Here is a 27,026-nt window from a genome sequence, read left to right on the forward strand (position 1 = left end):
AACAGCTTTCAGTGTTGGTCATTAGATATGATTTGGTTACTTTTCTAGACTCTTTGAGATTTTTTTTCTGTTCCTAGAAGAAAACTTTTTTTAAAAGTAGCCGACAGATCTAGTTAATTTTGCTTTATATCATCCTGTTTTTTCATGTTTAGATAAAGGATGGAGAACTTTTGGCCCTCCACATGTTGTTGGACTACAACTCCCACTGTTCCTGACCATTGACCATGCTAGTTGAGGCTGATGAGAGTTGGGAGTCCAACAATGACTGGAGGGCACCAGATTTCCTATTTCAGGTTTAGAGGTTTGAGAGAGCCTGTTGCTGAGTAACTTTTCAAGATGGCCATTTTCACATCCATCCACTGAATCAATCACCTATTGTGGGTTAATGGAAGCAGGTCAGGGTTTGTCTGTGTAGAACACATTGTTCATGTAAAATTTAGCAGTGTAAGAAGAATTCTCAATGGCTGCTGTGAAGAAAATTTCCACACAAAGCCTGTTCCAAGATGTAGAAGCATTAAGTTAGCAAAAGCATTTCTGACAACTATGAGGAGCACCTAAAAGAATACATAAATGAGTTGACAAATGTCAATTTCCTTTTCAGCCTGACTGATTAAATGACTTGGAACGTCATGCTGAGATCTTCTTTTTCCTTCTAATGCAAAAATGGAAGACTCTAGTAAAAGCAATATTATTCCTGGGCTACCCTTTTTTGTTTTTCTTCTGTCCTGCTTTGCATCAGAGCATCTTTCTAAAAGCTTCTGCAACTGCCTGTGTCTGTGTTCCTCTTGTAGATCTAAAGGAACAGCTGATCTGTGCTCAGTGCTTGGCTCATGGTTCAGATAAGATCCCAGTGTGACATCAGGCATAGTAATAGCGATGATCCCTGCCAAACCAGTACATCAGTTGCTATTCAACCAATCCTCTTGCTTATTCAGTGGTTCTGAACAATGTCAAAGAGAGTAGTTCCTCTCTTCCTCCAAACATAAAATTGAGTATCTCCTGCTCTCTTTAAATGTTTATTAGAAGGAAAGCTAACTAAATAAAGTTCTTAATCTCTAGAGCAGGGATAGCCAACAAAATGGCCCCCAGATCTTGTTGGACAACTGCCATCATCCCTGACCATTGGCCATGCTGGCTGGGACTGGTGGGAGTTAGAATCCAACATCTGAAGGGAACTACATTGACTACACTTGCTCCTGAGGTTGTTCTAAAATCCTGTTTTGCATTAGTTAGAAAATGAGGAAGAAGTGAACACCACCAGAGTAAAATCACCAAGGTCACAAAGGCAGTTGTGGAGATGGGAAGATTTTCATTTAGACAGGATCCCCAAACTCTTTGCTTCAGCCCTATTTCAGAAATCCAGGTGAGACTCTTCACATAATAAGGGACCGACCAACCATCCATCCCTGAGGCCTATTCTGTCCTTCTGATCAGCATGTTTACAGGGACTGTTCCTCCAATCACTGTGCCTTTACTGCCTGAAATGCCAACATGTAATTCCTTAACAATGCCAGCATAACATTATACATTTGTGACCTACAGCAGCTCATTCTGTGGTTCACTGATAGATATCAACTCTTCCTGAGCACCAGTGAACAGAGAAGAGGGATCTTCCAGTGAGCTGCCGGGCCCAATGCAAGTTGTTAGCACTAGCATACAAAACCCTAAATGGCTTGGAACTCAAGTATCAAAAAGAGGGTATCACCCATCTTGGACTCTACAATTGACGGGCAAGACCTTGTTGGTGCTGTCACTGGGGGCTGCCCAGTTGGTGCTGACCCTTGACAGGGCCTTTTCAGGGGTGGCTCCCCCTTTGTGGAATTCCCTCCCCAGTGAAGTGCACTTGTCTCCATCACTACTGACTTTCAGAAGGAAGTTCAAAACGTTCCTGTTTACTCAGACATTTGAAGGCTGGACTGTTCATGTTAAACTGGCAATCACTAAATGGAAGAATGTTTTTAACTGTAACTGTGTTTTAGAATGTTTTAAAACTGTTTTTAGAATGCTTTTCTTTTTGTTGCTGTTAAATTGTTTTGTTATGTGTGCCTCCCTGATCTTTGGCAGGAAAGGCAGGATATAATTCATCATGATGATGATGATGATGATTATGCCCTTGCTAGAAGGTGTCAAAATGTGAGGGTGAAGGAGTCATGATGGCTGCTAATTTCAGCACTGTGAAGACATGTTACTCTTGGGTGGGTACCATCACTCTGCTTGGGCATAGATTGTCATCAGCAGGCTGCTCTAGGTATTGATATCAACTCAGCAGCCACATGCCTGTACCAAACTGAAGCTGCAACTCTGATGCCTACTGTCTCCAGCTTATGATGCCTTGCAGGAAGAATATCAGATTCTACCATTTAGTAGCATTCATTGGCACACTAGTGAAACACTGTGTTAAATGACCTACAGCTTCAGTGTTATACAACATTAAAACATAGTTTAAAATAAATGATGGTTTAACGTGCACGTGTGCTTTGCCATTCCTCTGCACCTGACTGTGTCACACAAGGGAGGAAAGAAGCCTGAAACAAGCCAGAGTCTGGCTTACAACGTGCAAACCTGGACTCATGGTTTGTTTCCTGAATACAAACCATGAATGGTAAGCCAAGGTTCTTCACTTGTTTCCTCCCCTGCAAAGAAGGAGCAAAGTGCTTGTGGATGTTAAACCACAATTTATTTTAAATTGTGGTTTAACATTGCATGTGAACAGGCCAGTATATTATAGCTAGTATGTGCCACACTGACCACTAACTTGCTGGAGTAGGAAATTTTAAGTCGTGCAGCAGGTGATGAAATCCTCTTTGGTGTTGTCCTATGGCACTAATTTACACATTTTATAGATGCTTTTTTGTTTGTTTTTGAAAGTACCAAAGTATCAGCAACCTTAGAATGTCAGGGTATCTTGATGTGGTCCATAAAAATGAAAAGGGGTAGAGGTAATTGTAACTTATATTCCCCCCCCCAATAACACAGCATAAACTAAACTCCTTTTCCCCCTTTCAATTTAAGATTGATTTTGTTAGATGAGGACAGCCGCACCAAGGAATCAACCAGCTCAGGTATTTTCTTATATTATGCCTTTCAAACACCCAGCGTGTTTAAAATTTCTCAGTCATCTTAATAGATGGTATGTTACTGTTTTGTTTCTGCAAGCTACTTTAGTGTGTGTACAGCGTTGTCTCACTGTGTTTTTATCCTATCTCTGAAAATCTGAACCACACAAAATGAATTAAGAACAGAGTTCTAAAATTAGATATTGCACTAAAGGCACCTTGGAAAATAAATATATAGGCCTTCATATCCTTCTGCCTGCTACCTCTATCCTGTTAAATCTTGCAATTAGAGAAATACGGCACTGTGCTATGGCTACTGCCAATTTGGTGGTGCCCTTCCCCCAGCCCCCATTTCCAGAAAAAAAGAGATGGGGACCAGTGCTAAAGTAGTTACATCACTCTGCTGCGATTCTCTAAATGCCCCAAACTTCTACTTCCCCTACTTCCCCTGTGTGCTCTTTGTGTGGTGGAGCTTGATTTGGTTCAGGTTTTAACTTGTTCCAGGTGAATGTCTAACAGCAAGGTTATTTAACATTGCCTAAGACATTTTAATTCAACTAGACTTATGGATAATTAACTGGAGGGGAATGTAGTCTATTTCTGATTGATAAATCTTATTACTTGGACAACAGCACCCAGCAGGTAAAAGATCTGCATTTTTGAAATCATTTCATAGTAAACCCATTCCTTAACTTGGAACAAATGTACCTCATTCTCCAAATCACACTGCTGCTGCTGCAGACTGAGGGGGGACCTTGACTTCATCAAATATACTTTCGAGACTAAAATGGGATATTATCTATAGGTAGCAAAATTAGGAACCCAGCCCTTATTGGCAATATGTTCTTAATTGTGCAACATTCCATCTTGTTCTTGTGATTAGTTTTGCTGGGAGGATAGCCAAATAAGGACAATTAGAATGCTGATATTTATCATTCATCACTTTCATAAATGATTAAACTTGATAACATATTTGGACATTGGGTAATATTCAGTGGTAGCCATGCTCAGAGTCTCAGAGTTGACCTGTTGAAATCCATGGTCTCAAGTTATTTAGCCCATTAAATTCAGTGGTTTTACACTGAGCATGACTACTGTTTAATATAACCCAAGGAATTAGAGAAAGGCCTTTTCAAAACTTCAGATAGTTTCTATGCATGCTCAGTAGTAGTCTACAAAGTAACGAATAGATATATTTATGTGTATATTAATGTTTGCTGGAATTTTTTAAGACACCACTGGTGAATAGTTCATCTGCAATGGTTTCAGGTTAAAAGTCAAACCCTAACAGCACCAGTAATCAGACTAGAAAAGTTTGATATATAAAGCTATTTACCTTCTGACTTAGAAAATATTTTTGTTAACAGCAGAAGATACTAAGGACATCCTGGGTAATTTTGGGGACAGCTTCCACTACAGAGAGAATTCAGGTATGTTTTCTAGAAATGCACTGTTTAATATAAAAGGTCTACTTAGAAGTAAATCACATTTTCCGTGGGACTTACTGGCAGGTAAGAGTGTATGGGATTGCACCTTAAAGAAAACTGTACCATTCCAAGTATGAAGTGTACATAAGAACCTACAGATCAATGACTCTCCTTATACTTTGCTTTTTTTTAGGAGCTATAGATGACTTACTAGACTTGAAACTTGAGGAAAATGGTATGTAATCTTTTTGTCTGACTGTTTTATCAATTCTGCAAAGGGACACCAAACATAGTATAATTTAATCTTGAATAATATGAATGCTAGCTATTTTTCAATATGATCATCCACTTTAGGCGCCTAAGAGTTGTAAAAGGAAATTCACCTCTGTGTGGGCTTTTAGTATTATATTGATGTAGAAAAGTATCCCCTCCTGTACTGATAGCGATAGTAATAGTGTGTTTGTCAGTTTCCTTGATGTCAAACCTTATTGTAGGCAACAGATATCTTCCACTTGGTTTTGAGCCAAGGCAGAATTTGCCAACTATGCTTTAGTAATCCATCACAACTATGTATTTTTGTGGGCAGGTGTGTGTTCCATTGCACACTCATCCTGGCAACAGTTTTATGTATGGCACTAAGATTTCTTGTACCTATTGTTGCACCTTTTTTTTAAAGTATCTGAAGTTGGATTCCCACATTTGGTTTTGACATGCTAAAGTCATCACATTATTTCTTGTTCTGCATATTTCAGCACAACTCCCGCACATGAGGATGGCTAGCATTTACCATATATAAGGGAACCCACTAGCTCACAAGTTTTACCCAACCCCAGAAGCCATTACCCAGATGCATATTCATATAAAATAGCCACTGTATATAATGTATGGAGTAAAATTATCTTGTAGTGACACAACCACATTGGAAGTGACTGTGAACTAATCTTTCCTTGGCTTACTCCTGAAGTAATGCATGCATCCAGGGCAGTTTTCCATAACCTATGAGTAAATCTATATGGAGGAGGTAATAACAGACTGTGTTCTGAAGTATTTCTTTCTTCAATACTGTGATGGCAAAAGACAATTTATGAAGATAAGGGATAGATTTACTGTTGCAAAAAGGAGTGGCAAGGAAGTGGTAAACAAAGACAAAGAACAAAAGGAAAGGGAAGAGAGAATTAGCAGCAATGCAAATAGTTTATTGATAAGAACCATGTTGGCCATTCTTTATTAAGGACTATATTTGTAGTGAATACACAGCTGCCGTTATTGGAACACAGAGAAATAGCTTGCATGTATACATTGCTTCTTTATCATATACAAGCAGTATATAGTGGCTGCATAGAATATGTTTGTTCTGTGCTCTGTTTCTGCAAGATTACTACTACTACTTGCTGTTGCGATAAATGTAATATATCGGAGCAGTGGGGTCAAAATAAGAGGTGTCTTACACACGGAGACAAGAGCTGCAGTGCTTTATGTTACATCTGCCATGAGTGTTTTGCAGCTTCTAGACCAGGGATAGGGAACCTTTTTGGCTACATGGGCCAGATCCTTATCAACATAGGCCTCATGGGTCAAATTTGACAGGTGGATGGGGCCTTCCCCTGTTAATCACAAGACATTGCTATGACATCACATAATTGACAGGTGGCTTGCTCCACCCACTTGTCAAAATCTCTTGCTGGGTTCCCAAATACCCACTGCCTCCACTGATCCCCTTCTCCCCTCCCCAGTGGTGCTGTGGGTAGCAAAAGAAGAAAGCCTGCATTATAAAATGCATTAAAATGCATTCATTAAAATGTATCTGCTTTCTACAGCACCAGCTGATGCGCGGATGGGAGCACTCCTTTTTCCAGCAGAGAAGCAATCAGGAATCCAAGCTCCTGAGTGTTCCTTTGAAGCACCACCCTTACCCACTCCACATTTTTATCATGTATGACATCGGCTGTAGTGCATAGTAGGCTTGGCTTCCTGAAAATGGCCGTGCAGGCCAAATGTGGAGGCCTGGTGGGCCACATTTGTTCTGCAGGCTGGACATTCCCCAACCCTGTTTTAGACCAATAAGAGAGCTTTCTAATACAGTTGCTTTTAATTTGAGCCATATGGGTCAGCCATGACTGGTTAAGTGAAACATCAGTGGTGTCACCCAGTTGTAACATGAGCTTCACCATGACTGAGGACTACTTACATCTCCTGTATTGTGATTTTCTGGCTAATGTTTTTGTTTTCTTTTGTTTTTTGAGAGAGTGAGAGATTGAGACAGGAGGGTGCTGCTAATCTTTGAAATACCTAATTTGTTCCAAATTTGGAACTGCCATTTTGATACAGCTGGAAACTCATGCTGGATGATACAGGATGGTTGACTCCTTTTGTTGTTGGCCTTTCCTGCAGTTGAACTGCAGAGAGGATTGAAGATGTAAACTGATAGGCCTTGGATAATCTCTAACCTTCATATGGATATTTGATAAAAGAAAACAGCAGCTTAAAGTTTTATCTGAGTAGGTTTTATTCATAATGTGTAGGTGGGGTTTTTATCCCATAAGGTATTGACTCATAAGCATATTTAAAAGTCAGCTCTGTCCTCTTTCACGCCCTCAATAACTTCACTCTCCTTGGCTGTGCTCTTTGAAAGAAAGATCTTCTCTAAGAAAGAAGACAATCACTTTTAAGTAAAACTATTGGTGTGACTGTAGTGACCCTTGTACTTCAAAATATTCTTTCATCTATGCATTTCTAAGATGCCAAACTCATTAAAGGAAGCATTGAGTTGTGTTATGTGTGGAGAATATAAGTGCATGGTAGGCTATTTGGCCAATTGATGCTTTGTTAGTGAACACTGTCTGTTGTGTGTGCTTCCACTAGTTTGAGGTGGGGTATTGAACTCCACAGTGATGCAGCAATGACAAGAAGCTTTACAAAAACACCTAGCATCATGCTTGTTGGGTCATTTCTGGAGCAAAGCTTCAAGCACTTTCAGGCTTGTTTGGAAACAGTGTATACCAACCTTCCCCAGTCTGGTGCCCTTCAGATGTTTTGGACGGCAAGTCCCATCATTCCTCATCTACTGATTATGCTGGTTAGGGTTGATGGGAATTATAGTCCAAAACATCTAGTGGGCACCAGGTTGGGGAAGGCTGTTGTATACCATTCCTGCCATCAAATATTTTGGGGGTTCTGATTTTCTACTCCTGCTGTCCCACCACACCTCTTATATATACTCTTCTTGTCAAATGGCATATTCTGGAGGACACAAAAAGCAATGAAACTGGTTAAAGGGCAAGTTGGAGCCTCAGGCAGTTACACTGAAATTAGAAACATGTACAGTTCCATAGCATTCGTTCTGAAAGAGATCATGCTACAGGGGAAATGGAAAGGTACACTGCTAGTTACACTAAATTCAGTTATTAATCAGGTCAGGGTTCACTCTTCAAATTTGCTATGTATAATTTTGCCAATAGATAGAATTTATTCTCTGAAACAACTCATATGTGACACAAACCCCTAGAGTATGAGGTTGGCCAGGGTGGCATTGCCAACTAATGTGAACCTGAAAACTGGCATGGATGGTAGATTTGCTTGAAGCCAAGGGTGCTCTGTTCCATAGTGTTGCTTTGGTTTTTCCATGCCAAACAGCAGCCCCCACACAAATAGTGCCCAAATAGATAGTGGCCCCAGGAGGTCAGATACAACTAGAACCTAAAACCTTATTACACTGTTGTTGTTTACTTGACTGTGCTAATTGTACATTTACTAGTTCATTTATGAATAAGGAGTTTATAAGGAATCGTTGTTCCTCACTCTACAAGGATTTTGTTCAGAGCTTCATAGTGTTTGGCTACCTTACTGCTTTTTGCAGCTTGAGTTTTTACCATTAGGTTTTACTGATGTTTGACTGCTAGATTCAACTGGAGACGTAGTTGTGGAACTAGCAGCAAAGGAATAAGTTATCATGTGTTCCAGCTAGTTTTATTTATTTATTTATTTAACAGATTTATATGTCACTTTTTCACTGTTAAAGTCCAAGGCACCTTGCAATCGTCTTTTTAAAAAATATGTTTTTGGCTTCAACAAGAATGGTCTTCCAGCTTTTCTACCCTACATTAAACCAATCAACTCTCTTGCCCTTTGATTGATTCCTGCTCTGCATTTTGTCCTCCAGTGATGCTTCAGCAGTGGTAGCAGGGCAAAGAAGCAAGCCCTTCCTAAAGTATGCGTGCACCTTGGTACACCAGTGAGCTAAGGGCAATGAAAGGCTGGACAATGGCTAGAACGCAAATGGTGAAAGATGTGCTGTGAGGCTGATCAGGCACAAGTAAAACATCATAACCATGTCTACTGTGCGGCGGTGAGGGTGGCGAAGAAGGCCCACAAGATTTTTTTAAAATATTTTTTTAAAAAAATGTTTTTAAAGATGTTTTAATACATTTTAAAGTCTGTTTTTATGATGTTTTAAAGTGTTTTTAGTGCTTTTGTTGGCCTCCGTGGGCTCCTGCTAGGAGGAAGGACAGGATATAAATCAAATAATAAATAAATAAATCAGCCAGCCAGCCAGCTGAGACTGTAGTCAAAAACTTCTGGAGGACATTCGCCAGATGATCTAACTGGTTTGTACAGGGAGAGGCAATTATTGTTATATTTACTGCCCATCATTAATCGTAAGGTCCTAGGGTGGATTGCATCTTTTAAAAAGATAATACATTCCAATAAAACAAATTAAAAACTAAAATATTAATCCAAGACAGAACAGATAGGAATGTCTGGGTGATGTGGTTAAGGCTTCTTCTGTCAGAATGTTCTTTATGCAGACATGTCCCTAGAGAAGGGGAAGAAACATTGTGGCTAAACAGATTCTTAAGGTAGAATCACACGTTCATTTTCCTAAAGGGGCTATTTAAAAACTTTCCATATGGGAAGACTATTTTGAGAGCTTTCCCATATTTCGAAGAGGATGGAAGAGCAAGGTAGCAGAAAGTTCTGAAGCAGCCGCCACTCAAGAAATGGTAATGGATTCCACTCACGTTTCAGTTGGTGCAGCTCGAGGAAGTGGACAAGGTGCTTGGAATGGTTCGGGCGACCACGTCTGTTCTGGATCCTTGCCCATCTTGGCTAGTGAAAGCTGGCAGGGCTGGAACCACCGGTTGGGCCAAGGAGGTGGTTAATGCCTCCTTGAGGGAGGGAGTGGTCCCTGGTAGCCTCAAGGAGGCAGTTGTGAGACCTCTTTTAAAGAAACCCTCCTTGGACCCAGATAATTTAAACAACTATAGACGGGTGGCGAATGTCCCTTTTTTGGGCAAGGTTTTGGAGCGGGTGGTTGCCAGCCAACTCCAGGTGCTCTTGGATGAAACCGATTATCTAGATCCGTTTCAATCCGGTTTTAGGCCCGGTTTCGGCACTGAAACAGCCTTGGTCGCCCTGTATGATGACCTTTGTCGGGAGAGGGACAGGGGGAGTGTGACTTTGTTGATTCTCCTTGATCTCTCAGCGGCGTTTGATACCATCGACCATGGTATCCTTCTGGGGAGACTCGCGGAGTTGGGAGTTGGGGGTACTGCTTGGCAGTGGTTCCGCTCCTACTTTGCGGATTGTCGCCAGAAGGTGGTGCTTGGGGAACATTACTCGACACCCTGGACTCTCCATTGTGGAGTCCCTCAGGGGTCGGTTTTGTCCCCCATGCTTTTTAACATCTACATGAAGCCTCTGGGTGCAGTCATCAGGAGTTTTGGAGTGCGTTGCCATCAGTATGCTGATGACACGCAGCTCTATTTCTCCTTTTCATCTTCTTCAGGTGAGTCTGTTGATGTGCTGAACCGTTGCCTGACCGCGATAATGGACTGGATGAGAGCTAATAAACTGAGACTCAATCCAGACAAGACCGAGACATTGTTGGTGAATGCCTTCCCTGCTCAGATGGTGGATGTTAACCCTGTTCTGGATGGGGTTACACTCCCCCTGAAGGAACAGGTACGTAGTTTGGGGGTTCTTCTCGACTCTTCCCTGTCTCTCGAGGCCCAAGTGGCCTCGGTGGCACGGAATGCGTTTTACCATCTTCGTCTGGTAGCCCAACTACGCCCCTATCTGGACAGGGACGACCTCGCCTCCGTTGTTCACACTCTGGTAACTTCAAGATTGGATTACTGTAATGCGCTCTACGTAGGGCTGCCCTTGAAGACAATTCGGAAGCTTCAGCTGGTGCAGAACGCAGCTGCCAGACTACTGACGAGGACCAGTCGGTCTTCGCATATAACACCTGTCTTGGCGCGTCTGCACTGGCTTCCTATTTGCTTCCGGGCGAGATTCAAGGTGCTGGTTCTTACCTATAAAGCCTTACACGGCGTGGGACCTCAATACCTTGTGGAACGCCTCTCTCGATACGAACCTACCCGTTCACTTCGTTCAGAATCTAAGGCCCTCCTCCGGGTACCAACCCATCGGGAAGCCCAGAGGGTGGTTACTAGATCTAGGGCCTTTTCTGTGGTGGCCCCTGAGTTGTGGAACAGCCTCCCCAAAGAGGTACACCTGGCGCCTACACTTCTATCTTTTCGGCGCCAGGTAAAGACCTTTTTATGCTCCCAGGCATTTTAATTTTCTTAACCATTTTAATCTTTTAATCCGTATTTTTTAATTTTTGTCGTATTGTGTTTTTGTAGTGTTTTTTGTTGTTTGTTTATATATGTTTTTATGATTTTTATTATGATATATTGTATTTTATCTTGTTTGTTCACCGCCCTGAGAGCTATTCTGCTAAGGGCGGTATATAAATTGAAATAAATAAATAAATTGGCTGCTGCTTAGGGAGGAGGGAGGGAGTTGAAAAGTAAAATGATAGTTTAGCAGTAGGTTTTGGTAGGTCATCTGGTGCCTCTAATAATGTTGTCTCATTAAGCACTTCTAAGACCGTAAGAGGAGCTCTGCTGGATCAACCCAAAAGCCAATCTTATTGAACATTCCTTTTCCCAAAGTGGCCAGCCACATGGTTATGAATGCAGTACCTCCTTCCAGTTTTTGTACACCAGTGACTGGAATTAAGAGCTGTGCTGCATATAGTTGTCATGACAAGTAGCCACTGATAGCTTTATCTTTCATAAATTTGTCTAATCCCTTTTTAATGTGGTCAGAGTGGGTGGCCATCGCCCCATCTTGTTTCTGTAGTTTAACTGTGTGCTGTGTGTACTTTCTCTTGTCTGTCCTTCCAGAACTTATAGTATACTTTGCGATATTTGGGACAGTCCTGACTGTTATTATTGTCTAAGTGCTGAAGCGTAAATATTTATAACTCCATTTGCATAACAGTGGTTGGCCGGGCACTGTGTATTGCCCATGACCATCCATTCCTGTCCCTTCAGGCCACGGGCACACAATTAATTTGCAAATAATTGCTATATCTCCTTACCTTCCACACTGATCAAACAGCCAAATCCTACTCCCTTCTTATTTGCTTGTCATCTGCAAGAGAGGGCATTCTGTGCTTCTCCATTATGTATTTCTGTCATTTTTCATCTTGTAGATACATGAGCCAGCAGCTCAGTATAAGATCAGTCCCATCCAGAAAAACTCCTAGTTTGAAGGCTTTGCTCAATAGGAATAGTGTAACCATAAAGTAAGCTGTTGCTTTTTTAAATAATCCATCACAAGCCTTAAATGATATCTCTGTTGTAGCAAAGATAAAGACTGCTGTAAGAAGAACAATTTTCATGGTCTCTCAGATCTTTGGCGAAAGTGGTTCTTTTGTTGAAGTATCTGGGTTCTATCTGAAAAAAGGGGGGGAATTGTCTCCCACTGAAGGCGTCTGCATTTTAATAATTGTCAAAGCATGAAATGTGTGAACTATGTTATCTAGAGAGGCTAATTTGAGAGGTGAGAAATTTTAAATGTCTAGACAGAATTCCAAAATGAATTCCAAAATGTGAGGTATGGGAGGTGTAACTGGAAGGCTATCTAGCTCAAATGTTCCCCTTAAATGGAAATCGTTATACCTCTGCATCAGTTCTAGAGCTTACACCAGGTAAGACTATTTGTCTGCTAACCCATTACTCTTTACTCTGGCTGGCAGCAGCTGTGTAAGGTTTCAAGCAGAGATCTGTCTTGATCCTTTTAACTGGAACTGCCAGGGATTGAACCTGGGACCTTCTGCACATGCAGAACATGTATTCTACCACTGAGATATAGTTTCTTCCCTACTGGTAGATCTGGATGGGCATTCCTTAAGTATCCACCTCTGTTCTTACTTGTTTATCTGATTCCTTTCTCCTCATGTTGGTACTCCCTCTTCCCCCAGCAGCATCAAAGGACCCACTGGCAAATTCCTTGGAACATGAGGTTACTGATAAGGATGATATGGTATTACTGATTGAGATTCTCAATGCATCTTCTTTGGATGACGGTGAATTCAGCAGAGAATGGACAGCTGTCTTTGGAGAGGATCCACTTGCTGACATAGCCACAAACTCTTCTGTAGGAGAAATGGAGAGTAATCAGTCATCAGCATCAACATCAGGCTTTCTTCCTTCTCAGCTTTTAGACCAAAATATGAATGATTTGCAGTCCTCCCTTCAAGGTAGGCTTGTTTTGTTGCTGGTGTTAAGAAACCTTTAGAGGTAGAACACAGCTTGTTGCTAAGTGATTTTACCCTTTATTACAAAGTTAGCAACTTGATTGGCTCAGTGGACCAACCTTATATGCACACTTGAAAATGGGGTATGCATATGTGCATGCCAACAAACACACATACTTATTGGGTGGGTTTGGACATAAACACTAAATCATAGCATAGTGTTATATGCATGAGTTTGGGCTTGTGCATTCTCTCTACTCTTACAGAGTGGCCATGAGGAGGCGATTACATAAGAACATAGAAAGCTGCCTTATACCACATCAGATCATTGGTCCACCTAGCTCAATATTGTCTACCCTCCCTGGCAGTGGCTCTCATTGGTTTCAGACAGGGGTTTCTCCCAGCTTGGAGGTGCCAGGGATTGGACCTGGGACTTTTTGCATGCAAAGCAAATGTTCTACTACTGAGCCATGGCCCTTCCCCAAAGAAGCAACTGCTTCCATTTTAACCTAACCGCAGTTTGCTGTTTTGTCCAAACTAGGACCAGCTGTGTGATTGGTTAAGCAATGGTTTGTCATTTATGATCCTGATCTGTTTGGTCAAATATAGCAAAAACTAACTGTAGTTCCTAATTCAGACAAAACAGCAAATTGCAGTTCAATTAAAACGGAAATGGGAACCTCCTCTTCATGGCCATGCCGGGGAATGGGGGGCAGGCTTCTTCACTAAAGCGAAAGTAGGATTTAATTCCATTACATCTGAATAAAACATCTGAATCAATTTGCATAATCTCTCCACTCCCTCTTTCTCTCTCTCTCCTGGGGAGGTTGCATGTATACCTTCCCTCAGGTTACTCACACTAAACTCATTTATATATTATGCTCCCTACAATCCTCCTCATTTTTTTGCCCTCCCTAAGTATCAATTGGCTACTCTTGTGTTGTAAGATATATGCATCTGCACAACAGGCTTAAAACAAAAGTGCTTTATTAATTCACAGCTCTAGTTATTTCAGTGCTTTCATGCACAGAAGACCAACCTCCTTGCTGCCAATATTCTATGTTAATATCTCTGCTGTTTCTTGGGCAGATGCATTTGTGGGAGGGAGGCGTCTAGGGTGAAAGGAAAAATTGTCTCATTATTTTTAGAGTGAAGGGATGACGTGTGTGAAGGGTTTTAACTCCTCCAGGGTGTTAACGTGGGTTGGTTTGCTTGTCATTTGTTGATGGGAAAATTATTCCTCTGACATTCCTCAGGTAGAAGAAAATAGTAGAGCCTGGAGTAGCAATAAAAAGGCTGTTGTTAAAGGGACCCTGTCAAGACTGGCAGGCTTGTATAGATAGGAGCATGTCATCAGTGGCTTTAGTCCAAGTACTTTGGCTTAATGGACCTGTGGATAGGGACATAACTGGCCTCTTAGTCTAGCATAAATGGTTAATGGAATTGAAGTACTAGAATTTTTAAGGTGACATGATGCGGTAGAAGGACTAAGAGGCAAACTAGACATGATGAGGAAGATCTGTGAATGGGATCTCCCACAATTGTTGCAGCTGCTTTTTAATTAAAAAACATCACCGACGGAGGCATTAAATGTAAAAGCAGGTGGTGGAGAGTGGGGGACATATGGTACCTAAACGTTGCTGTGAAAAATAGCCACTTTTGAAAGGGTGTGATTTAAATCAAGAAGTAGCGTGGAAGGAGAAAGATTAGGTCTCTCTCCACCAGCACTGTGGCCGCACCATAAATCAGCCTCCCACATACCCCACAACTACTTTTAAGTTAAAACTACTGTTCACAAATCTCCCACATCATGTCTAGTTTGCCCCTAAGAGATTGAACTGTGACCCAGGAGGTCCCTAGATTGAATCTTGCCTCTGCCATGAACAGAAGGCTGCTGTATCTGCCCCCCTTCCAATTTGTAATATGGGGTAATAATACTGACCTACTTTATAAAGTTGTTGTAGGTATTACTGAGCCAATATATGCACAGTACTTGAATTATCAATGAGTTATCTAGATGTTAAATATCATTATTACAATGTAAGATGCTGCTTTATGATGAGTTAAGCATATAGGTCTGTAAAGCCCAAATACTGTGGCAGTGACTGTCTGAGGTCTTGGGCAAAAATCTTTAGAAGCATTGCTACCTGAGACACTTTATCTGGAGATGCCAGGTGAATTTTGCAAAGCATGTGTTATGTCATAGAGCTGTTGCATGTCTCATTAAAGCTATCTTGGAGCCAAACTATAGGTTACACATCCCTCAACATGTCTTCTTTCAAAAAGCAGCCACTGGAGACTGCAGTGGGAGCATCCTTAAAATTACTTTCATCTAGCAGCTTTTCTTTTGATGTGGGACAGAATGGGAACTTTTCCCTGTAGGGGAAAAAGTAGCTGTGGGCTTTCCAAGACTAGATCAACATTAAGTTGTAATGTAAGAATACCGTGCTTTTCAAAAGCAATAAAAATAACATTATACCATTTCTCTTAAATAGCTAATAGAAATTTATTAGATCAGTCAAACTATACTTCACGTGAACCCATTTTGACAACTGGTTTTCCTTAGCAGTTTGTATATAATAATTTAACTCTAGAATTATTACGTATTAGAGTGAGTAGCTCTCTCTCCAAGGTTCAACAGTATTTCCTAGCCTTGTTACCAGCATTCTTTATTTCTGGATGCTAAGGATATATAAATGTTAAGGATATATTGTCAACAAAACGTTCCCAAAGCAGTTTACCATTAGAACATTATAAACCATCTTAATTCTAAACTTCATACAACAGTTTTTTTTTCTTGATTCTTGTTGACCTTGTCAGCAGCTCCTGGCCTCCAGAACCCTTGGAGTTTTAAGCCACCCATTCCTCTCCCCCCAAACCCCCCAAAACAAATTGTACCTTGGGTTTTATACAGGCAGGGTGCTACCATCAAAGACAAGAATCAAAATAGGCTGGAATTCTAGCCTTGACAACAAGGAGATCCCACAACTTTTCTTAACAGTTTCCCTTGACAACTACCATCAAGATTTTCCTTTATTTTATATATAAGATTTTAGGGTGGTTTGTGGAAAAAATTCTCCACTTGCACTATGTCTTTTGGGGAAATTGTTTGTTCTGTTAGGTGAAGGGGAATGCCTTGAATGTGCTATCACCGATGAGTTATGTAAAATGTTTGTAGTCTTTTAGCATCTTTGTGGCCCGTGAAATTTATAAAGGTGTCCCCCACAAATGCTCAGTACAAGCCTGTTGTGAGGGAAGGTTAGGTAAAAGGGGAGGGATGGAATGGAATGTTGAGTGAGACCAAGTGACAGGAAGGGAAGTTTGATTGGAAAATCCCAGAATGTGGCTGTGTGGGGGACAGAAAAAGACTTTGGCGTGTGTGTGTGTGTGCAGGGGAGAGATAAGAGAAATTTGAAAGTACTCACAAACCAGGCCTAGGCCTTGAAGTGTTTACAATTCAGGTAGGCCAAGAGGTTTAGGTTAGATGTGAAAATAGACAGGGAGAAGAAATCACAGGAGATGAGTAAAAATAGTTTGAAAATATCTCTGACGTGCACAGTGTCTGTTTTTTTGATGGACAGCTTCTAAAGGCACAGGGGCATCTGCAGAAAAAAAGGAAGAAGGCGATTTAGTGGGCTTGTGTGTTCTTTATCGGCTGAATTTCTTCTTTGTTTATTGCAACATGTAAGGCTAGGCTTGTCAGTTGTCCCAAAAACACCCAGCCTGGCTAGCTCCTGCAGCTTAAGCAACTGTACTATGTGCAGAAATCAGCTTGGGTGATTGTAGGGCATGGAAACCAACATGACTCCCTGCTAATGTCCCCCAATGAATAGGTTGTTGGAAGAAGAAAAGCAGCAGCAGTCAGTAAAAGTTGGCAAACCCATTAAAGACAGGAGCCTGGCTAGAGAAAATGTTGGCAACCTTATTTCACTTAATAAATTAACCATTTAATAGACATAAGATAAATTGTGTGTGAATTCCTGTCCTTGTAAATGGTGTATAATTTCTTACTAATATGACTATCTCTTCCTTTCTTATTTATTTAAATGCCAGGAAATTACAGTTGTTAAGGGCCATGCCCTTAACAGACACATTATTTAGGGAATGTTGATATGGTATGGTATCCTATCCTGAAGATAGTTCCATCTAATGGTAGCCTCAACATAGACTCCTTGTATCATTCCAATGAACGACAAGTCTGGGATTTAGGTATGCCATTAACAGCCATCCAACTCCAAGGAGCTACTGAACTGTGGCCCTTAACAGCAGTAATTGCCCAGCATTTTGCAGCCTAAGTGGTCATGGAAAGCCCTTAACACAACGTGTTAAACCGAAAGCTTTCTTGGTAATAAATTCAGATTTTATGATCTGCTGTAATCCCCAAGCACTTTGATAGGACAGTGAGCTGGTTCTCTTTTATGTTTAAACATGTTTCTTTTGAACATGCAATATTTTACATTTGTCTTTATAAAGTTCAGCCTACAATACAGTCACAGATCATTTAAAGGATTTGCTAGTGGAATTTTTTATTATTGATGATTTTCGCAGCATGCTTTCCATTGTGCCAAATGTAATTATCTTGTTCAGATTTCTAAGAAACCCATAGTGCTGGCTGGGACTCCAGCCTGAAAGAGCATGATTTGCCCAAGGCCAATGAAAAAGATCAGGGCTGAGCCAGGGGTTTGGGTTTTTTGTCTCCTTGGTTGAAAGCCAACACACTTCCCTTTGGACAGAACACATTGTGGTCAACTCAGCTGTTTGCAGTGGTATTAGTTATCGACGACATCCAGCACAGTATTGAGAGAGCTTGTTTTTCTTCAAAGTTAACCAGTAAAAACTATGCCCTGTTGAATAATTGAAGGAATATTATAAATGCAAATAACCTCTCATTATGGCTGAAGAGCCAACTGGGGCAACTGTATTTTAGAACTTCCATTCCTGGTAACGTGAATAGTTTTCTTGTAAAGTACATTAAACACAGGCTTTGCTTGTTAGTTGAAAATGTCTTTTTGCTAGGATTATTTTTCAGCAATCTATTGAGTATATGACTGGCATAGAACAGTATTCTTCAACTGCAATTTACAGCCTTAATCCACAATGCCAGTTAAGTGAACTAGGGAGCTACTGCAGTCCAGTGTTGGACTGGGAATGTAGAAGACTTGTGATCAAAGCAGCTGTGTACAAGTCACCAGCCTTTTGCCTCAATTTTCCATCTAAAACTGAGAATAATACAGAGGGTTTCTGTATTGTAAGGCAGTTGCACATTAAAAGTGGTACATAAATGAAATAAATTAAACCTATTCATTGTTTTTGATGGCATCATCTAATCTGCTGTTTTACTTGTATAATATTCCTAGTAAAATCCCAAATAATAAAATATGTTGGTAAGAAACAATGTCATACAAAAGAATCCTGGCAGGCAAGAAAATCTTTCTGCAGACGCTTGTTTTTTCTCTTTTTACTTGGTAATGCATTCACTGTGGTGGATGCTTTTATCAGTATGGAAGAATGGGGGGGAGGTTGAGGAATAAGCAGCAAATTAGCCAAGTCAGGTTCCTAGCTGTGCTCATGCAGCGGTTTTTTCATTGATCAAATTAACTGGGTATCTTTTTTTTAATGCTGGAGTCTAGATACCATTAGGCTGCTTAAATCTCATTTCCTTCAATGAGATTTAATAATCTTAAGGTTGAGTTCAAATGTTATGCTAACACTATGGTTTAAGGTTCCACATGTGCAACAGGCAAACCATGGTTTTGAGCTGCTTGTCTGCTTTTGTTTCCAATCTGCTCAGTACTCTGCACCATACTTTTGCTTCCACTTCAATGGTACAATGGTCTCTTGAAGTGGAGGAATGGCCTTGACTATGGTTTGTCAATGGTCTTTGAATAATTCTGACATAACAGCAACTGTGACTTCAGACTCTGGTGTCAGATCCTGGTTTGTCAGCCCAAAACACATGGACCAACTCGGATGTAATGCTAAACCAGGGATGGGGAACCTGTGGCACTCCAGATGTTGAACTGCAACTTGCATCATCCCTGACCATTGACCATGTTGGCTGGGGCTGATGGGAGTTATAGTTCAACAACAGCTGGAGGGCCACAGGTTCCCCATCCCTGTGTTAAAATATAGTTTAACATTGTAGATTGTAACATTATTTGATGTGAATATATGTACATCTTAACTAATTAGTATGATTTAGTCATTAAGGATATTGACAACAATTTATGTTTGATTTTAAGATAATAATAAAAGGTGGTAACATGGTAGGAATGAGTCTGCTTGCATCTCTGGTGTGAGCACTCCCACTTCCTCTCCTCTTCTGGCATGACCACGAGGAGGAGATTGAAACCATCCACTTTGTTGTTGTTATGTGCCTTCAAGTCGATTACAACTTATGAATCAGTGACCTCCAAGAGCATCTGTCATAAACCACCCTGTTCAGATCTTGTAAGTTCAGGTCTGTGGCTTCCTTTATGGAATCAATCCATCTCTTGTTTGGCCTTCCTCTTTTTCTACTCCCTTCTGTTTTTCCCAGCATTATTGTCTTTTCTAGTGAAACATGTTTTCTCATTATGTGTCCAAAGTATGATAACCTCAGTTTCATCATCTTAGCTTCTAGTGACAGTTCTGGTTTAATTTGTTCTAACACCCAATTATTGGTCTTTTTTGCAGTCCATGGTATCTGCAAAGCTCTCCTCCAACACCACATTTCAAACAAGTTGATTTTTCTCTTATCAGCTTTTTTCACTGTCCAACTTTCAGATCCATACATAGAAATCAGGAATACCATGGTCTGAATGATCCTGACTTTGGTGTTCAGTGATACATCTTTGCATTTGAGGACCTTTTCTAGTTCTGTCACAGCTGCCCTCCCCAGTCCTAGCCTTCTTCTGATTTCTTGCCTATTGTCTCCATTTTGGTTAATGACTGCGCCAAGGTATTGATAATCCTTGAGAAGTTCAATGTCCTCATTGTCAGCTTTAAAGTTACATAAATCTTCTGTTGTCATTACTGGTCTTTTTGACGTTCAGCTGTAGTCCTGCTTTTGTGTTACATCTGAAGTGGGCCAGTCTCTGGTTAGTTTAAGCCAGGAGTAGCCAATGTGATGTCCTCCAGATGTTGTTATACTACATTTCCATCCTCTCTGACCATTGGCCATGCTGTCTGGGATTGATTGAGTTGGAATCCAGCAACATCTGGAGGGCACCACATTGGGTAACACTGGTTTATTGAAACAAACCAAAGCAAAACCATAGTTTATACCACTGTTCTTCAACTTTGGGTCCCCAGATGATGACTCCCACCAACCCCAGACAGCTTAGCCAGTGCCCAAGGATGTTAGGAGTTGTAGTCCAACAACATCTGGGGACCCAAAGTTGAAGAACAGTGGTTAAACTAACCAGAGTTTCTGATTCCAATATAACAAAAAGCTATAGGTGAATTAAACTGGGAAGCAGTTGATTCCAATCTCCTCCCTGCAGCTTTGTTGGAGGAGGAGAGGAGAAGCAGAAGCATTTATGCCTGAAGCTCAAACAGGCACTTCCCCGTAACTCTAAATTATGGCTTAATGTTTCATCTGAACCAAGCTAGTTTCTGGGGAGCTCAAGTTCAGACACCGAAACAAACCATAGTTTATCTAAATACAACACTTTTGAGTTCCAGCTGAACTCAGTTTGTGCACTAGATTTCAGATATTAATCAAGTAAACATACCTGTTAACCCCCATCAACCATCATGCAGACAGACATGTTACAGAGATGCTTCACTTGTGTCACAGGTTAAGAATATACACAACTTTTTACAGGATCAGGAAATTATCTTAATTGTGTTTTGCTGTCCCCTAGTCTTTTGTCTAGTAAATACCTCCTTTTTTTGTCTGACTTTAAATTTGTGTTGTTACTGAGCCTATTTATTCTCAGTCTTGACTTGGGCCTGCAGAGACTGTTGTAGTACAAGTAACTGTTCTTTTTGAAGTGTTTTCCATGCATGTGAAAGAAGGTTAGCTTCACAGCAAAAATGATCTGAGGGTGTTTTAAATATTCTGCTGAAGATATAGCTTCCTCTAGCTACTTTTAACTGCACAGACTGCTTTAACACAAAAAAAATCACTTTCTCCCCTCCCACTCTACCTGTATTTCATTTTGCTAATATTAATTAAAGGAATAGTTTTTAATTTGCATGTATATCAACTGTGTTCTCCAGCTGAACGATCTAGCTGCTGCTTCCATTTTTAAATTTAATTGAGGCCAGCAGAATGTTTATTTGCTTTGCTTCAGCTTTTCCACATTTGTACAGTTGCTGGCAGAAGAGTAGGAGGTTTGGTTTCCTTAATGTCTTGCTGATAAACATGCGTCTAGTCATATCACGAGCTGCTCTTTGAGTGGCCACATTAAACACGTTTGTCTCCCAAAGGAAAATTTCTCCTGTTTGACTTTATAGTATGTTAGCAACAGAAAATGGAAACACAGAGAGGTACTTGTAACAGTATTCAGATGTTTTTTCTAATCATCCTTTTTGTCCGAACCCATGTATCCATAGGGTAAATGGGCCAGGTGCTGGCCACCCTAATTAATTAGTCATGTCAGCTGATCTGTCCCTGCAGGGCTGGAGCCCTTGCTTTCTTGAGTTCAGGGCTGTAGGTTGAAAGGGTTCCAGTTTGCTATTTGAAGCCAACTCCCAATCAGCAGATAGACCTAGCTTATGAACTCTATTAATAACTTCAAAAATTTCAAGTGTCAATATAAGTTGTACTGTTTGTTTCAATAGCTTAAGTGATTTCATGAAGCAAATGAGATAGTTACACTGAATGCATTCCTTCCCCTCCCAAAAAACCAGCCTGAAATCCAGCCCTGGTAAATCGCACTGCAGTAACCTTCAATGAGGAAGGGAGAGATGTTTAATTTCTATCCCTCCTTTTGACCAAGGTATACAGCAGGAGTTTACAACAGGGTTAAAGTAACATAATACAAAGTATGAAATATAAATATTTACTTAAAAATAATGAAACAGAGCTAAAGCAACAGATTCGGACAGGATTTTTTTAAAGAAGAGTTTGGCTCTAGCAACTGCTTCAGGTATTGCTGCCTTGAGTGGTGTGAGCTCATTAAGTAATTATGGTTGGTTGACAGAAATATAACTCTGCTATTGAATTTTAGGTTGGGCAGCCAGCAACATTAGCCCTTCTCCTGCTCCGCAGACAACTCAGAAATCCAACAGCCTGAACATGGCCATCAACAAGACACCTATGAAAGGTGAAAAATTTGTTACTCTTTGGGTGGGTGTACGTGTACACTGACACAACAGTTTGAAGCGTAGAGTTTTCCAGTTTCTTGTGTAGTGTCAGATCTATTTACATAGAATAGTTTCCTTTCAGGAATTATATTTTAATGTTTTGATCAGAGTGTAATTTAAGTAATCAGCACTGGTATGTCTTCGGTTGCTTGTCAGTTGATGACAACAACATTGTGAACCAAGATTGTGGGCAAGTGTCCACCATTTTGGGTCCCTGCATGGTCCTGAGTTATGGTGTAGGGATCTGCTGTTTGCATCTCAAGTAAGGTCTTACTTCTGGGTTAATAGCATAGGATTGTGCTGCCATTCCATTCTCTGTAAAGAAAAGGCAATGTAAGTAGCTTGTCGGTTGATGTTAAAATGATGCCAAGACTTGAATGGTGATGCTCCATTTGAGCAATAAAAAAGCTGCTGGTCATAGAACTCCACTGGATCGTCATTGGGCGCTACTGTGTGTTGACAAAATCCTTTTCCAGTTGATACTCTCTGAACTCAAATATTCCTGGCTGCAGGCAGTATGTACCCATATAGCCCTGCCAGTGTTGGAGTTTCTGGTGACCTGTTTACACTCTCCCTTTCAGTTTGCACAGCTTCTAAAGGCTCATCAGAGAAAGGGGCAAGTTCCAGTGTCCTTATTTCAAAAGGATAATGTGCCCTAGTTTCCATAAAAATTGTGAGGGGAAATTCATTAAAATGAGTGTGAAGCACTTTAATGTGTTGGTTGGGAATAAATAAGCAATCAGCCAATCCACCAATTAAGAGAGTCTTTGGGGGGACCTTCTCCTTCTCCAGATGCTCTTAGGAGTCAGGCAAGTGACAAAAAGCCCTTCTCTGTGATGGCACCCAAGCTTTTCAGCTTTCTCTCCAGATATGTTTACTCAACAACATCATTGTTATCTTTCAAGAAATATCCAATGGCAGTTGAGATCCTCTTAATTTCTTTTATTTATCTACATTTTTACTTGCCAGTTCTGTGGTTTTGTTTTCCAGTATATTTTGTTGCATTGCATTGTTGTTTATATCGGAAGCCGCTTTGAGGGCATCCTGATGAAAGGTGGTGTTTACAAATTACATAAATAAACAACATAGAACTGTAGAATATTTAACTTTTATGTCAATAGAAATACAGGAACAATATGGGGCAGATCTGAAGTCTTCCACACACACCCAATAGTGCATTCTAAATCCATAATGCTTGTTTATCTATGTCAGAATGAGTATCCTTTCAAGATCGCTGACAAACAAAAGTCCTAACTACTTGGGGATTATTTGTCCTTTCCTTTTTTGCAGAAGCTGCAAGTTCCTCTAAAGATCTAACTGCATGGTTTAGCCTCTTTGCTGATTTGGACCCCTTGTCCAACCCAGATGCTGTTGGGAAAACAGATAAAGAACATGAATTGCTCAATGCTTGAGTTGTCTGCCTGTGATAACTCTCACATCAAAAATACATTTCTTGGGGCTTTAGAAGATTTAAAACCAGATCAGTGTACTGTTGTGCAACTTCTGACATCTGTGCCATTATAATAAAATCAAGGGATTCACCTTATCCTTTCTATAGGTAACAGTTATTTGCTCTTGTTTTGTATAAAGAGTTTGCATATTCTTTTTTTGTACGTGAATGTACTGAATGAAGTTTTGATTTAGAGAGGACTACTGAATAGATTAGTGTACTTGCTGTAACTTGGCTTTTGGCAGGCAGGGTGCCACAGCTAATACAAGAGTGAAATATAAGTGATAAACCTATTTTTATATATTTTCTTTGTGTAAATCAGAAAACAAAATCATGTAATTGGAGACTGCATGACTCAGTAGTATGTCACATCCTACTGTTTAGATAGTAGGATGTGATACTTATACTGCTGCAGTGTTAATTTATAATTTCTATTATTAGTATCCATAGTGAAAAATCTATACTTTGGGGCTAATCATTAGAGAATAATATTTGAGTATCTGTGAATCTGCTGTACTCGTTCTCTAAATTATTAGGCAAATGGCATTGCATAAGTCCAAGCCAGCTGCCCAATCTCCATCCTTCAAGCGTGTTCTGTAGCGCCGGCAGTTTCTGCAATTAGAGACCAGGTGATATTGACTTTGCCAACATGTGCATTTACAGTAATCATGGTTTCCATACAAAGCACTTTTTCATCAGAGCTCATTTCATACACACATGTTCTTGAACCTATTGCGACACTCTCCTTTAATAAAAATGGTTTTGGAAAAAAAATTGTGTAAATGCACCTTTGTCAGTGGGAATGTGGGCAATTCAACAGATGGAAACATAATTTTTAGTCAGAAGCTTTAATTCATTGCTTAAAAGAACATCACATGAAATCAGGTGGCAAGAGCAGGACCGTCAGGAGCACATGAGCATCCTCAAGCATCTGGCAGGGCACACTGTAAATGCCTGTCCTGAGACTCCCTTAAAAAAAAAAATCTCAATCTTCTGATCAGTGCTAGAGATCACTAATGCCTGGGAGCTAGCACTTACATTTCCCATAACGCCCCTAACTTCATGTCACTCAAGGGCATTGCAGGCAATTTAAATAGTGAATTTAAAAGGTGTTGATCAAAGTCCTCCTGCTGTCCACTGCAGCCACCAGGTAAGTCTTCTAGGATTCATCCATGTAGAAGGGATTTCATCAGAAGGCACCGTGCCCAGGGCCCTCTGAAACTTGAAATGAGCCCTGGTCAAGAAAATATTGTACTCAAGATTATGCTTCAGTTGCTATTTTCCTTCAGGTTGGCAGCTCTATACTCTCTTCCTCTTTATATTTCTATTGTGTGATGCTTAAGAAGCAGGTGTTCATGCTTTCCTTGGCTTGACCGTTTTAGACAACTTTGAAAACAGGCTGTAAGTAGAGCAGGGTTGGGGAAGCTGTGGCCCTCCAGATGTTTCTGAGCTCCAGCTCCCATCAGCTGCACCAACATGGTCAATGGTTAGGGATTATGGGAGCTGGAGTCAGCAACATCAAGAGGGCCATAGATTCCCCACCCCTGCAGTAGAGCATATATCATGTTCTCTCCCTTTGTCTTTTTTAAAAAAGTGTTCTCTGTTTACACAGTCTACACAGCAAATGGAGGTAAGAATTCTGAAGTCATATAGTAGACTTCATCAGATCAGACATGGATACAATACTCCTCCCACTTTTTTTAAAATCTTCCTGTAAGAAAAGTTGAGAGATATGTAGTCCAACTATTTTAGTTTTCTACCTGCAGGGTTTTGCATAGGGAAAATTCTCAAAAACATGCTTCCCTACTAAAATAGCACAGTCTATTCTGCCACCTCAGGCCTCTACTTCCACCTCATTCTGCTGCATGTGTAGATCCAGCCTACTTACAGAGATTTGTTTTCTAGCCAGCCATTTACTTTCTATGTTACTTTGCATTCACACTTAAATTCAAGATGAAAGACTTCTGAATCCGAAACTGAGCAAATACCCAGGCACCTGAATTGAAGTTTTGAAGTGGCCTAAAGCAGCATAAAAAGCTTATTGAAAAGACAACATCTCTGGCTTACAATAGGTTTTCATTGGTTAGATCAATTATTATTATTATTATTATTATCATTATTAATGATAATAATGATGATAATAATAATAGTTGCTTTTTTCCAAAAAGGAACTCAAAGCAACTTACCAAAAAAAAAAAACTGCTCAAAGTGGCTTACAACAAAAGCAAACAACAATTACAAAACAATTTCATAATAAAATAATACAACAGCAGTAATGAAACAACAAATGTCACAGCAACACAAAAACCATTTCAATACTATAAATATAACATTTCAATCTTAAACAGGTCACATTACACCACTTAGCAATATGGCAAAAATAAAAGATAATTAAGTCAGTTTCAATATATATTGGAGAACAATTCTAAGCTCAGTTCAAATACTTAATTTTGCAAGTATTCTAATATGTGGATTTTTAGCAGGAAAGAATATCTTTCTTATGCTTTCTAATTTCAATTGCTAGTTTCCACATCACTTGTATTTTACTACATGATCACTATTGGTGCCCATAATTTGCATGGAGAACCACATTTCCGAGATATGTTTGTCTTGTAAAATCAGCCACAGCCTCTTCTGGTTCAAAAAACACATTGGATCCCAAAATAATGTCCACTGGAGGCAAGGCCAACAGACTGGGTGAGATATGACCCCAGGTGAGTCCTGTGACATACACACTTGAGAGGTTATTCATCTGGCAGCTTCTTCGACAGTTCTTCAAACACTGAGGGGACTCAGCATTATCTGACAGTAGTAGTTCTGCTCCACATTTTGCTGCAGCTATCCCAAGAAGACTTACGCCTGCTCCAATCTCCAAAATTCTCTTGCCACAAACTAGTCTATGAAACCAGACATACTGGGCTAGAACCACCACACAGGGCCAAACATACATGCCATATTGGGGATCAAGGACCTCAGGAATAACTTCCACCAGTTCTTGTTTCAGCTGATCTCTCTCTTCCTCCATCAGCCAAAGGTGAAGGTTTGCACTACCTGTGAAGTTTTGAACATTAGCCATCTGAAGTGGATACTCTGGATGTTCCAGGTTTATGGGAATACAAACATTCCTTTTGGTGTACACATTTTTAAAATAATGATTTGTGAAGCGGTCCTCAGTCACTGTCACTTTAACTAACTACATCTGATGTGCAAAGTGCTTCTGACAATCACCTCTGAATACTCCTCATGTT

At 40.3% G+C, this 27,026-nt stretch overlaps 2 protein-coding genes across 12 annotated transcripts in view; one reads left to right on the forward strand and one right to left on the reverse strand.

The window, feature by feature from the left end:
• ICA1 (islet cell autoantigen 1) overlaps nt 1–23,896 on the forward strand; it is a 105,730-nt gene extending 81,834 nt beyond the window's left edge. For 8 of the 11 annotated variants that reach the window (XM_061586836.1, XM_061586842.1, XM_061586843.1 and 5 more), the window contains exons 10-15: nt 3,013–3,062; nt 4,424–4,486; nt 4,677–4,718; nt 12,759–13,037; nt 22,193–22,288; nt 23,619–23,896. In XM_061586836.1, coding sequence (XP_061442820.1) covers nt 3,013–3,062; nt 4,424–4,486; nt 4,677–4,718; nt 12,759–13,037; nt 22,193–22,288; nt 23,619–23,740 — 652 coding nt within the window. In that variant the 3' untranslated portion in view covers nt 23,741–23,896. The remainder of the gene's footprint in view (nt 1–3,012; nt 3,063–4,423; nt 4,487–4,676; nt 4,719–12,758; nt 13,038–22,192; nt 22,289–23,618) is intronic. The other 3 variants (XM_061586841.1, XM_061586846.1, XM_061586847.1) reach the window with 3 other exon arrangements.
• A 2,439-nt stretch (nt 23,897–26,335) lies between these two features.
• Nucleotides 26,336–26,795, reverse strand: LOC133364819 (histone-arginine methyltransferase METTL23-like). The gene has a single exon (XM_061585682.1). It carries the CDS (start codon nt 26,726–26,728, stop codon nt 26,336–26,338), a length of 393 nt encoding a protein of 130 aa, XP_061441666.1. The 5' UTR covers nt 26,729–26,795.
• Nucleotides 26,796–27,026: the final 231 nt, after the last annotated feature.

Source organism: Rhineura floridana, chromosome 10 (genome assembly GCF_030035675.1).
Source record: "Rhineura floridana isolate rRhiFlo1 chromosome 10, rRhiFlo1.hap2, whole genome shotgun sequence".
NCBI classification, from domain to species: Eukaryota; Metazoa; Chordata; class Lepidosauria; order Squamata; family Rhineuridae; genus Rhineura; species Rhineura floridana.

Bases quoted from the DNA above. Each gene is read 5' to 3' on its own strand.
- LOC133364819 (XM_061585682.1), bottom strand. From the start codon at position 26,728: ATGTATGTTTGGCCCTGTGTGGTGGTTCTAGCCCAGTATGTCTGGTTT.